Source organism: Hakea prostrata, chromosome 4 (genome assembly GCF_041222555.1).
Source record: "Hakea prostrata isolate BN-2017 chromosome 4, UWA_Hpros_2, whole genome shotgun sequence".
In the NCBI taxonomy this organism is placed as follows: Eukaryota; Viridiplantae; Streptophyta; class Magnoliopsida; order Proteales; family Proteaceae; genus Hakea; species Hakea prostrata.
In genome coordinates, this window is record NC_142603.1 from 11,336,651 (window position 1) to 11,351,090 (window position 14,440).

Consider the following 14,440-nt stretch of genomic DNA (forward strand, 5'->3'; position numbering starts at 1 on the left):
TGTAAGTGCAAAATATTCACAAGTTAGGATTTGTATGTTTTAAGGCGTCAGGCATTGAGTATGGACTGAATCAAGGGTTCCATAAGCTAGAACTAACTCTGACCTCGTGCACTTGCTAGTACGAATGCAACATTGCAACAATTTCCCTGCTTCCCTTCCCCTATCCTTCTCTGCTGCGAAGGGTCCTCGTTGGTGCCAATTCTGGGGATCAGAGGGAAGCTAGCAGTCCTCTGCCTCTTTCTTCTCCCTCAGGATGCCTCTACAACTCTGGTCTCCTCCTCTCTTCCTTCCCGTTTGATGGGGTCGAACCAGATTATTGACAGCCAACCCATAACCGATGCCTGGTCGTCTCTTTACTCCGTCTCCTCTCCTTTCCTTTCCTCTCCTTTACTCTTCCCACCCCCTTTGCTTCTCTGTCTTCCACCTCTTTGCCTGGCGAAGTGGAGGTAGATCATTGACGATGACTGGTTGATCCTTTGCTCTGGTTCACCTGAAGTTTGAGCAATGCCTAGGAAGGATGTTTACCTCCTGTGATATTCCTGTAGCTTGCCGTGTAATCACTATTGGTCTATTTGCTCCTCGGGGCCATGATGCATTCTCTATCCCTACTGCAATTGCCTCCACATTGCAACATCAAAGGCATCGTTCATCGAATAAGAAACTGCTTCAGTCTAGCTTGGCCTACTGATCCGGTTTTTGGTCATTTTTGGCCTACTGTTGTGCTTCTTGCTTTGTTGTAAGGTTAGTTGCCATTTGTAGTGATAATCTTGTATTGTTTGACTTGCTGAGTCCAGTTTTCTTTGCTCTATTTCACCTTCATATTATTTCCCCTCCCCTGTTTTCTCTTTTGGTTAATGAATTATTTATTCATCCCAAAAATAAAAATAAAAATAAAAATAAAAATAAAAAATTGGTTCTATAGTAAGAAGATCTACAATGAAAGCTATTCATTAGGAGACTTACAAAAACGTATATGGAGTGTATGAAAGATATTCATATGGTCTTTATTAATCTAGAAAAGGCTCATAACAGAGTCCTTAGAGCATTTATTTGGTAAGTACTAGAGAAAAGAAATGTCGCAAGTAATATGTCGACATAGTTAAAGATATATACGATGGGTCAATGACAAGTGTAAGAAAAGGGGAAGGATAAGGTAGTGAATTCCCTATTATAGTTGGGCTACATCAAACAATTAGTTTTAAGCCCATATCTATTTACACTTATAATGGATGAATTAACCAAAGACACATTCAAGACGAGGTTCCTTGATATACAGTTTTTGATAGTGATATTGTTTTGGCAAATGAAACATGAGTAGGGATAAATACCAAGTTAGAACCATAGAGAGCAACTTTGGAATCAAATGGCTTTAAATTAAGTAGAACAAAGACCGAATATCTAGTTTGTAACTTTGGTCATTGTCAGACGGATGATGAGGTGGTGAGACTTAATGAGAAAGAGATTCCACAAAGCGATTATATTAGATACCTACTCAATCATTAATTAAAAAAATAAAAATAAAATAAAATAAGTGATATAAAGGATGATATTACTCAAAGAATTAAAGTAGGGTGGATGAAGTAGAGGTCAAGAGGTGACTTTGAGGTCTTATGTGATTGACATACTCCTTTAAAGTCGAAGGAAAATTTTGTAGGACATCATGTGACCACTATGATGTATGGTGCAAAGTATTAGGCTGTTAAGAAGCATCATATTATACAAACTCAATGTAGAAGAAATGAGGATAATAAGATGAATGAGTAGCAAAACTAAGAAGAATTAAGATAAGGAATGAAAATATTTGAGCTCGTCCAAGAGTAGCACCACTAAATGATAAGCTACGAGAAAGTCGATTGAAGTGGCATAGCCAACTTGCACGGAGGCCTTTGGGTGCCCTTGTGTGAAGAAGTGATTTAATCCAGATTAAAGGAATAAGAAGAACAAGGCACACCTAAGATAACCTTAAGAGAATAGGTGAGAAAGGATATGCATAGCTTAGGCCTTATCTAGTATGGCCTCACATAGAGTTGATTGGAAGGCAAGGATCCATTTAATTGGGAAAAGGCTTGTCGTTGTTGTGTATTTTTCTGAGAGGAAGTCATTAAACAGTTCCAAAGTCATATGAAATCAAAAGTCGATGAAATCTCTATTTATGCTCGACAATTCCAGATTAAAGATTGTTTGAGCAATAAAGCCTGCAAAGGCATGAAATCCGTTGAGAAGTGGCATCATGGTTGATGGAGTTACTCATTTAGAGGTATTCTGATTCTTGAAACCCTAGTTTTGATTTTCTATGCAGTTTGGAATGTTAGAAACCTAGGCATTGATGTGATTAGGGGAATTTGATCATTTTTATTTTATATTGTAAACCTAGCAAGTTGGGGCTTATCTAGAGGTTGGGGTTGTTGCCCTTGCCTGAGTTGCATCTTATGTTGAAGCAGGGATTAGAATACCTAGATTGTTGTTGTAGTTAAAAATATTGAGTAGTGTGTTAAATAATAACAAAACCCTAGGTAGGGTATTACTCCATGGACATAGGCAGTTTGGCCAAACCATGTAAATTTGGATTTGTATCTGCATCGCTTTCTTTTGCATCTATTGGACCACTTGAATTGTAGAGTGGTGGGGCATTGTCTTGTGAACCTAGTCACATTGCAGTGTGTGGTGGACCTGTCTCTGTAGTTGGTAATTATGAGATCACTCCAGCAGATCTTGAAGCATCAACTGTTATAGGAAATATTACGCATGGTACTAAATTTTGCAAAATTTTGGTCATCTTGAACCTACCAAAACAAAACATGGTTCGAAACAAATTCAATTAATTTCAGCATTTTGGTGAAATTTTAAGAATTTTTATGGGGTTGTACTTTGTAATTTGTATTTGACTACTTCTCAATATCTATTTTTGCATTTTAATGAGAGATTAATAGTTCTTTTGTATATCCATGATTATATTTGTGAAAATACATGATCCAATTTCGTCTGCATATAGCCGAGCATATGCAAATCAAGAACACCACTTTGTATTAGGTTTTAAAAAAAAAAAAAAAATAGCATGGTCATTGTGTTCATTGATCTCAAATTAGGTTGTACACAAAAAATCACACCCAAAAACCACCTAAAACCCATCAAAATAGTCAACTATAACATAATACACCGTTGTACCATGTTACGCCAAAATTTCAAAAAAAAAAAAAAAAAAAACCTTGGTATCGCGTTTGCCTTTGACCTGGTCGAGACACTGAGACGAGATGAGATTTTGAACTTTGATATTAAGACACACAGATTCATCTCTTCTTAGTGTCAACATGGGATTCACACTTATGCATGGTTTCTACCTTCTTCGCACATGCTAGCCTTAGCTTTGTCATGGAGGCATTAAAAATTCAACAGCCATACATGGAGTGGTAAGATCAGCTACAAGTGGGTCTATATTGGCTTTTGCAGGAAGGCGAGACAAACTCTCAGTGCTGTCAATGGACTGCAGGCTATCCTAATAGATCCCAGACATGTGCCCAAAATGGTTGGAGGAACATCTCCACTAGATCTGATTCAAAGTTGGCTGTTGATATGATCAATGGACATGTTCAAAGGCCATGGAGGATTTAGGAAACAAAGGCAGAATTAGGCAGGAGGCACTTCTGCCACATGATATGGAGACAGCAAAACCAACTGGCAGACTACAAGACTAGCAACATGGATGAGGCAGAATCAGCTGCAATGGGGAGCACAAAAGTTCCCTAAAAAACTTGATGACCTAATTCAGAAGGATGCAGAAGCACTTGTTTATTACAGAATATAATTGGCTTGCTTTCAAGTTTCGGATACTGGCTAGGAACAAACACCCTCCTTGATAGGATTCTCCTCCCCCCCCCCCCAAAAAAAAAGGGAAAAACTCTCCAGATTAGGAGTTCTAGAAGAAGGCTTTTTTATGTGAAGGTAGGAAAATCTTCAAGCTAGACAAGAACCCCATTGAGGAGTGGAAAATCGTAGACTTAAAGGTCTATACCAGTTTAAACAAGACGTCTAACAAGATTATGACCACTAGAAAAGTGTCAAATGAACGGAGCAAAAGCTCCTTGATCCCAGTTTGCAAAAAAGAAAAAGAAGGGAGATAATGAGAATTGCATGACCGTAGAAGCACAAACTTAATGAAACATATAATGAAGTTAAGGGAGAGAGTTTTTTTTTTTTTTTTGGATGATTAAATAATTCATTACCAAAAGAAGAAAATACAATAGCACAAGCGACAAGCAAGCGAGAGCGAGAATAGAGCCTCAACTAACAAGCAACCTAAGAGGCAATGGGCCAAGCGACTAGCAACAATTAAGGCAAAAGATACACAAGCAAGAGGCTCATGGTCGAGACAATGAGCTAAGCAACAATTTAAGGGCAATAACAATAACAAACTTGTTACATAGCACAAGAGATCCATAACCAAACTTTGCACATGGACCTACGCAGCAGCATCACATTTGCAAGGCAAGGTAGCAACACAAGAATGAGATAAAGAGCGAAGAATAGATTAGACTCCAAAATAATTAGAGAGTTCAAAATCGAAAGCCCTCATGGCTTTCCCCCAAAGCCAGAGAATCCATCAATCGCAAAACCCTCGACAACTTGGAGCGAATCCCAGAGACAAGAAGGGAAGAGAAGGAGACGCAAAAGGAGAAAAGGGCTGGAATCAACACAAGAAAGACGAAAAGACGAGAAAATATCAGGGTTGGAGAAGTTCGGAGATTTCAACGATGATGGCCCTCATGGCTTCCCCCAAAGCTAGAGGAGACCATCAGAGTCTGGAACCCTCGACGAACAGAATGAAACCATGATATAAGAAGAAGAGAGGGCCAGAGAAGGAGAAACATCAGGATCTGAGAATGAGCTTGAATCGAAGAAAACAGCTATAATGGCCCTCAGGGCTTCCCCCACGCCAAGATAGCAATTAAGGACAAGAATCCTCGACGAGGAAGCTGAAAACCAAAAACAGAAAGGGGAGAGAGAAGGAAAGAAGAGGAAGGAAATGAGACCATATCTCGGAACGAAATAGAACTTGGGAGATCGGCAACAATGGCCCTCATGCTTTCCCCAAAACTAGAGAGACCACTGAAAACAAAAATCTTCAACGTCCATATACGGAACCCTAAAACAGCCAAACTATTTTTCTTTTTTTCTTTCTTTCTTTTTTTTTTTTCCCCCAACAGAGGAGATGGTAGAGAGGAGAAGGGAGAAGATGGAAGCAATGGTAGGGAAACAAGGAGGAGATGAGATCGAGAGGAGAAGAAAAAGGGAAAGAGGAGAATCAGGGTATAGAGGAGAAGAGAAACAGCAAAGAATCAAGTAGTATATGGGATTGAGAGAAGGAGAGAGAGAGAAAGGAGAATCAGACAGCGGGAAGGGAAGGGGGCAGAGAGACACAGGCAGCAACCTATGTCTCTCCGCCTCCAGAGACACTCAACGCAACAACAGCAGAGAGAAGGAGGAGAGATGTAGAGACGGAGCCTATGGAGAGGTCGGATGCAGAGTTCGGTTGCCGAGATCTGACGCTATGCCGCTGATGCTTCACCCAGGCGACTAAGATGATGAAGACAATGAAAGCCTCCTCGCTTCTACTTCAGTACGATGGAACCCAGCAGAAGGATGAAGACAATAAGATCTGGGAGTCAGAGACTTAGCCGCAGAACCGAGCCTTGTGTTGCAGTCCGGAGAAGATGCAGACGCTTACCCTGCTGCTTCACCAGGGAGGAGGACCAAATCTGGACACGCTAATCCAGGTCTGGAAGCTTGAGCAAATCGTCACCGTCGCAGTTGCCCTTCATTGCTCTCACCGTCACCGTCGCAGATCTCAAAGGGAGAGAGTTACTAAAGCTCATTCAAGAAAAGAGACTGCTATTTTGGAAAACCAATTTGGATCATCAATAAAGGCAATTTATGTATTATGGAGACTCATGGAATGATATAGAGAAAGCAGGAAATATCTTCATATGGTCTTTTATATACTTGGGAACAGCTTACAGCAGAGTTCCCAAAGAGACAATCTAGAATATTTTAGAGAAGGGAAGGGTGTCTTGTAATTATGTAGACATAACTAAAGACATGTAGACAAATGTGGTACCATCATTATAAGAGGTTAAGGTAGTGATTCCCAATCTCAACTGGGCTACACCAAGTATCCACCTTAAGCCTTATTTACTCACACGTGCCGTGGATGACTCAACCAGAAGATTCAAGGAGGGGTCCCCTAGAGTATGATTTTGTTTTGGTAAACGAGACAAAAATAGGGATTAAAGCCAAAGTGAGACTTCTGAGACCAAACTTGGAACTCGAAGGTTTGAAAAAAAGTAAAACTACAACCAAGTACACGATGTGTAACTCTGAAAGCTATAGGCCAGACAATGCAGTAATTTATTAGGAGAAGTAAGATCCCACAAAGTTACCATTTTAGATATCCAGAATTAAACTTAAAAGTGAAACACAACATAAATGACAATGCTCCCAAAGGATTAAAATAGGGTGCATGAAGTAGAGAAGCAGAAGCCCACCCAAAATACTATGTGATTGATGCATCCCATAAATCTTAAAGAAAAGTTCTATGTGATTCTCATTAGGCCAGTAATGCATGTTAAGAATGCTGGGCTGTGAAGAATTCCTATAAATATACCTGGTGTCATAAGACAGTAATCAAAATTTCAATTTCCAGACTGGTTTCCACTGGTCTCAAAGCCGAGATAAGGTCAAATTTCAACCATCTAGGTTGAAACCCTGGAAATTTTCCAATACAACTTGATCCTTGGTTTCCGCCTATTTTCATGGATTTTGCATGCAACCTATTTAAAGCACAAAGAACAAAATGGCACAGGTATTTTGCACACACACACAAAACCAACAAAGAGTTATCATTAGTATACTTGACAGGTTTCGACAAAGACTTGAAAAACTGACCAATTGCATAAGTACTTTTCCTGTTTCATAAAAATACAATAGCCATAGAGTAAATAACCAAAAAGAAAATTTTGCTAACATCTTCACTCAATTCTAAGTTGAGTTCCTCGATATCCCACGAGACGTGTAGTACTGGTAAGATCTAACCCATTGCTATATATACTGGACAAAAGACTCATATGTCATGGTCCTGGAATATTTAATCAAGTAGCCTGATAATGTGAATATGTAAGTGTCATCATCAACATAAGCAAGATATCCCAACCTTAGGAATGTACCATTAGGGAATAGACTATAAGAGGATGATGGTCGAACTAACCCAACTAGGTGTGATGGCTATCCAAAGATGGAGTCCACAAATGATGCACCTCATCCCGATCCAACCCCATCCCGCATACCCATATGCATACATACTACTAGCATCAGCAGATGACCCCCTATATCCAGCAAGTCCACCATATAGTCCATAAGGACTATAACCATGAAGCAAGAAACAAAAAAAGGTAAAGGAAGATAAAGGAGTTATGATTTTTAAGTGAAAAATAGATTGAAAGAGGCAAATATGAGAAGAAAAAAATGGAGGAAATCCCCGAATGTCGATCAATAGCACCAATAAGTTCTACAAAATTTCACAGAATTCAGCCGAGATTTGGGACTTTTTAACCGGATAGCAGAATGATAGGTCACTTAATTGCATTAATATTATATCAAATCCTTTGTATTTTAATGAGACTAATTGGTTGTTTTATTTGGATTTCTATTATATGGACAGATTAGAGCATTTGGATATCAAGTCCAGAAAAAGAGTGGTTAAAACCACAATGCCACATTTTAAATCAAATCAAAGAACTAGGCCCAAATTAAGATGGAGGATTTGAATATGTCTAAAGCTGGAGATTTGATTTTGTCCAAATCAAACATACCTATACCTATGGCTGGATCGAATCCATGGCTAAGGATTTTCATAAATGTCTTAATTCAACAAACAAAGATTTCGTTCTCTCTTGCAATCGGACATCTAAGGAAGAGGTTGAATTGGAAAGTGACTAAATTAGAAACCACTGCATTGGCAAAAAGGATAATGGAAACAATCAAATAGGCAAGGAGGAAGAATGAAAACCATCAAATGGGCAAGGAGAAAGAAAGGGAACAACTGAATTAGGAAGAATTGCATTACCAAAGAGAACAATGGAAATGACAAAATTGGAAAGGATGCAAAATTGGTAGGAAACCTCTATAAGAAGGAAGGCATTTTTAGAGATTTATCATCACACACTACAACAAGAGGAAGCCACAGTTCCGAGGAAAAAAGGGCACGATGTTTTCTATTTTCATTTCTTTATTCTTCTTTCCTATGTCTTGCTAATTCTATCTTTTGACCAATATTAATAGAAGTTTGATTTTCCACAATTGTGAGACTCCGGGTAATTAGTTTTCTTTAATTCTCAGATATTTATACATTTTCCATGTTTATTTTGTTATTGGATTAATCCTTAGACAAGAGGCCTATTGTTTGAGGATTAATTCAATACTTAGTCAATTAGAATAGTTATTTATTATTCTAATATAAGTGACAAATAGCATCCTCGAATGGGTAATCAATGCCCTAGAGAGTTTGCTATGAGAATGTATATCCTAGTTTAAATAAACAAGGCTTTTCTGGGTTTATTGACTAGGGATTGAGTCTTTAATATTTGATGCAATTAATAGACATAACTCAAAGGACAGATCCGAAGGTTATGTTTAATAATTAGGGAATAACTCAAAGGATAGATCCGAAGGTTATCAAGAAAGTAGAGAAAGATTGGTCATTAGAGGACTTCCTCCATGACCATAACCAATCTATCCGAAATAAAAGTTTTTGTTTTTAAGTCAATGATCAATTGAGAGAATCAATACTGAAATTAAATATTGATTGAAAGTTTTTATTATTCTGATTTTCTTGTTAACTACTACATTTGTTTATTTGTTTTATTCATTATTTAGTTTCTCAATTCAAACCCCCCCCCCAATTTTTATCAAGGAATAAATCTTCACCAATCTCTACAGATTCAACCCTACTCACTACTATGACAAATTCAGTTGAGAGAAGGATTATCTTTGGTGGATTCGACACCCATCACAGATCCAATCGAAACCAGGGGGAAATTCTGCCCTTGCTTTTGTCTTAACTGCAAAAACCACCCAAACTATGGTAAGCACGAATTTCTACACACCTCCATGCAGAGAGTAATTTATCTCAAGGTGGGGAAATGGCTAAAATGAAGCAAAGCAACTATCAATTGAAAAAAACAAATCACAGAAAGTGATCCACCAAGAAAATGATCTAACGTTCATCATAGCTTGTTACAAACAAAATAAGATATAACAATGCCCAATGTTCATCTGCTCAGCAATAGCCTTAAATAATAAAAGAATAATAATAATAAGGTTAGTTCATGCTTACCAAGGCCTAATGAAATCAATGCCTTCTTTAATCCGCCTGATGATTTGACTGCCTCAAATGATGCCATAGAATCATCAATTGTATCTCCCATCATCAGCAAAACAGAAGCAGATTCAGTTTGCTTCTGTTGAGGGCGCCGTAATCGTAATTCCAGAGCAAATCCAGTTTCATTATGTATCTTTAGCAAGGGAGAGACAGTAATAGAGAGACCATCCTAGAAGTCACTCCCACCATAAAAGAGCACGGAAAAAAGGAAGAATCAAAATAACAACAAATACATCCTTACATATATCAAATGAATTTCTGCAATGAGAAGACTAATATCAATCCTCAATACCTCAGTTCCATTCGAAAAATCAACGACAACAAATGGACCAGGAAAGGTTCTTGAATCTGTTTCAAGGATTCAGAAGAAACATTAAAGGTAATGGGATAAACATCAAGAGCAATCAGAAACCTCATGATGCAGCGAAACTAAACAAGGATCGGCAATCTGATGCTGATGCCCTACTGGGCCGGTCACCGGTAGCCTAAGAACCTTTCTTACTTGTGAAGAAACTTTTCAGGATCAGCACGGGAGAGAACAAAGTATGTGACAGAAATGAACAGAAAATCTATCACAAGGGCGGGCATAAGAAAGAGGATAAAGTCAAATCAACTCAACCAGGTGGAGTCCGAAACTGGAGGAACTTCTTCCCTACAGTTTTTGCTGCATTCACTAAAGGGGTAAAATGGTTCAGATACAGTGTTCCTCAGATTTACCCAACCTCATATATATAAATATACATATATATATATATATATATATATATATATATATATATATATATATATATATATATATAAAGTGCAAATATAAAATCTGAAGTCTGAACTCCCTCATAACGTTGAATCCCCTAAACACTCCCAATGCATCACATATGCTCAACTGCAAGGTGTGCTTAAGTCTGTTAGACAGTTTCAATTTAGGATTTTTCATTTAGGGCCTGCTGCAATTCCCCTTCATCAGAGTTTAGCCCTAATGAAGCAAAGGTGCTACCAGAGCTGCAAAGTCTAATTATATTCTCCAACAACTGAAACAGTCAAGCAAAGCAATAGGTTATGCAGCTGTCAGAAAATTAATTAAGAATGTACCTTGCAATGACAGTATACGAGTTCTCCAAGCAAGCACTCGAGCATTCGAAAGATAAACATGAATTGGAGAAGTTGAAAGCAATCCAGGCATGGCAAGCTGGAAGGCCACAATGGGTTTATTTTCTGGAAGCTGATTACTTGATACTACAGACCTGGGAATCATGGATAAATTAAAGAACAATAATCAACTCCAAAAAGATTCTAATGGATAAAAATTTCCTTGGGGAGTGAAAACTGCTCGCAATCAAGTACCACCACCTAGACCAGTGTCAAGGGCGCGAAAAAATGACTTCCAAAGTAATCAAGCCAAATGAAAAGTAGCAGGAACCAACAGCTTATTGGATTAAAAGGTCTAGTCATCAGCACAAGGCTTTTTAGGGCAGGACCACTGACTCAAACAAGTTGAGCTAATCTGCATACAGATTTTATAATTCACCAGGTCTTCCTCCCTCCTAAAAATCCTAATGCTACCAAGACTCTGAAAATGTTATTCAGAGTAGTTCTGTTTAAAGAACTTCAGATTAACGCAACACTTAGTCTCAAGGACGGTATAATTGATAGTCAAGAACGATACACACATAAGCCAACTGCCTAATGGTATACTATACAGCTTACTAACAAAAACATATACAGCAGGCTATCAAATCTCCAGAATACCGATAACGTGTCACTGGGAGGCCCAATTTAAAGCACGGGAACATGCTAGACAGAAAAAGGAGATTGTGTTATTTTGCAGATAAAGGTTGTTTCAGAAAGAAAAAAGAAACAGTAGATAAAATGACTAACCACTTCAGCCACTTCTTTTTTTTGGATGAAAAATTTTATTGAGCCAAAAAGAAAAGGGGGGGGGGGGGACACCATAACCTCCAAAGGGAGAGAACAAGAAGGAACTCAGGGAGACCAGCCTGAAACAGTTTATTGGATAAAAAATTTCTTTTCTGCCTATTTAGGGGAGCCAGTACAAACAATTGGCAGAAAAGAAAATTTCCTTTTAACTTTGAAGGAGATGGAGTCCCAAATCTGACAGAGAGATCTCGAGTTGGACGTCCATTTCCTGATGTTTTGCTTCAGCCACATTCCTGTAACCATTAAATATGGTAGGCAGCACCCAAAAAAATAGTCGAAAGTCATTTTCCAGGCCTTAAAGACTAGGTCTATAGCCCATGAAAATCCCAGGATTCAGTCAAAACCTGGAATATCTTGGTTTCATATGGTGACAGACTGCTACGGCCAGTGTCGGAAATGGTCACGAAAGTGAAACCCCAATCCTTGTCTACATGCATGGAATACCCAATTATTCTGTCCCCGTCCATATTTATCACCATAACCCAAGATGGTCACTGCTAAGTTAAACCAGTCCCTGTTCTCTATCATACAGCATTCAAATTTTTTCCATACATACGTTGAAGTGAACAGAAAAAGTTTTCACTGAAAGAAACTATTTTAATGCTGGAGAACAACAGGAATATTGTGGAGTCAATTGAAAAGAAAAAAAGAAAGAAGGTAGGTACCGTAAGAAAATTGAAGCAGACTGCTTTGCAGCTACTACTGCATCCTGGTTATCACAGAAGTGACAAATAAGGCTTAAGCCAGATCTATTTTCTACCTGCCACAATAGAAAATATCAACCATGCATCTCTTATCCAGTTATCATGAATTACTCAAAGAGCTTGAGAAGGAAGGCACTTCAAGTATGGCACTCTGATTCCTTTTAAGGGGATATGAAGTAAAAGAGCACAAATAAATGCCAAAGAAATATACATAAGAGCAGAGTTGTAGCATGAATGAGGGTGGATCACAAATCCCTATCATCTGTCTTCTTCCCATTAACAGTAACAGTTATTATGACTGATAATGATAATCCCTATCATCTGTCTTTTTCCCGTTAACAGTAACAGTTATTATGACTGATAATGATAACATAGCATTAACGCATATGCATCTATTGCAGCCAAAAGGGAAAGGGACCCCATCCCCATCAAAAACGAAAAAATAGTGGTGCATTGCACAATAGACAGGGGAGGCAAAGAACCAATTTTAGTAGCCATAATTTACCTGGGTCCCACCTACATGTATTTAGGGAATTTCTTATTAGCGCTCCTTAAGTGGTCAATGTGATTGAGATACATTTTCTTTTCAAATGAAGTCACAGGGAACAAAACATACAAGTTTTTACAAGCATCCAGTTCATACTCATAAATTTATCACCAAAGGATCGCAAACTTCATGTTTACACACAGTTGATGCAGATCCAACACTGGATTGGCAATTAGCCTTTGAAATGAACCTACTTTTGCTAGATATCGGTGTTGTTCCGTAGATTGATGTGATCATGGCCTCATGGGCCTATGGGCCTAAAGTTGACCGTCTAGGCCAAGTAAGAACTCCTTTTTATTTGTTAGGAGTCCTATTCCCATCAGAACTCTAGATTGTTGTTACAAATATCCTATCCCATTTGATGGAAGACTATCGCTCAGATTATTAATAAAGTCGATGTAACCCACAGTTTGGGCCAGTCTTCAGCACCTCTCTAATTGAACCAACAACACTTTGGGACTAAAACCCTGCAGTTTAACGCTAAATTCTCGGAGGATGGCAGCTAAATTGCACTCAACACTCAAAGAACCTTGTAGCTAGGTCTGATTGGGTTTCCAAATCTTGGCTCTAGATGTGGATAGGTGTAGGGTATGTTTAGGATAGGATTAGGTCTGAAAACTTAAGGGAAATATTCTGTTTTAAACAATCTGCAATTGCAAAAATTTTCCAAGTAAAATTAGCTCCCCTATAGTGTTCAGGACTCTTAGTTAGAGCTAGGGTTTGGATCGAAGGTAGAGGAAGGGGTGAAAATACTACTGCTAAAAGGGTTTAGGCTTTGGGTTAGGGGTTTTGGAGATATTGAGTTTCTAACAGGTCTAGGGTTTTAGGGTTTCAAGGAAGAAGATTAAGTGCAGGAAAATTCTGTAACTTCAAAGAATGGGCTGGTTAGGGCTTTAGAGATAGGAAAAGAGAGAGGATCGACGTGCATCCTAGGGATAGGGTGATTGGGGGAAGCAGTGAGGGTTTTCTAGGTTTCATTGTGGAAGGGGTGCTGTTGCCATAGGGAAGAAGGGAGGGAAAGAGAGGTCTGCAATTGGGGACCTGGGGATGGGGTTGGAACTGTACTTGTAAATAGTGAACTGGTTCACCCTAAGCTGCTGTAGGAGAGATCTCAAGGCTACCGTAGGGTGTAGAAGTTGAAGAAGAAGATGAGCAATTGCAGAAATCTCACACACTCAGCCGTGGGGATCCCTCTTGGAACCCACTATTCCAATTCCTTCAATGCTTTACAATTTTATTAATCCAGTCTTAACCTGATTACAAGGTATGGAAGCCTTCTTATAGCCTCATTCCATTGAAGGAATGCAACTAGGACTCTATCTAATTAAGAAACATACTTGGAATCTAACTAGGGAATGGACTTTGGATTGGGATTCCCATTACACCTCAACAACTTAATAATAAAGTAGATAGGAGTCTTCTAAAGATCTCCTAAATAAAAAATAACTCAGAAAAAAAAAAAAAAAAAAAAAAAAATAAAAAAACTAATTTCTAGAAGGAATCCTACTTGAAAATTGGATTCCAACTAGGACTCTAACTCAAACCAGGACACTAACCACAAATCCAATTGAAAAACAAAACGTAGGTATAGGATCCTAAAAATTTCAAGGAACTTGCTGGACTCAAAAATATCAAGGAATTCACTGGACTCTTTTGGTATTCAAAGGGGTTGGGGAAAACACCATTATACCCTTTGCAACTGTAGCTCTTGCAACTTTATTTGTTCAATTTGGAAGGTCCATGGTGAAGTCAAATGGGTTCTTCCTGTGGCTGAAAGGATAGCCTTCTAGAACTCCACCTCCACTCAAGCCAAGCTTCTACAAG

At 38.5% G+C, this 14,440-nt stretch overlaps 1 protein-coding gene across 3 annotated transcripts in view; it reads right to left on the bottom strand.

The window, feature by feature from the left end:
• Positions 1-14,440, bottom strand: part of LOC149017861 (vacuolar protein sorting-associated protein, putative (DUF1162)) — a 99,793-nt gene that overhangs the window by 51,101 nt on the left and 34,252 nt on the right. For all 3 annotated transcript variants that reach the window (XM_089152190.1, XM_089152191.1, XM_089152189.1), the window contains 4 exons: positions 12,031-12,125; positions 10,520-10,671; positions 9,723-9,778; positions 9,386-9,599 (listed from right to left, as the gene is read on the bottom strand). In XM_089152190.1, coding sequence (XP_089008316.1) covers positions 9,386-9,599; positions 9,723-9,778; positions 10,520-10,671; positions 12,031-12,125 — 517 coding nt within the window. The remainder of the gene's footprint in view (positions 1-9,385; positions 9,600-9,722; positions 9,779-10,519; positions 10,672-12,030; positions 12,126-14,440) is intronic.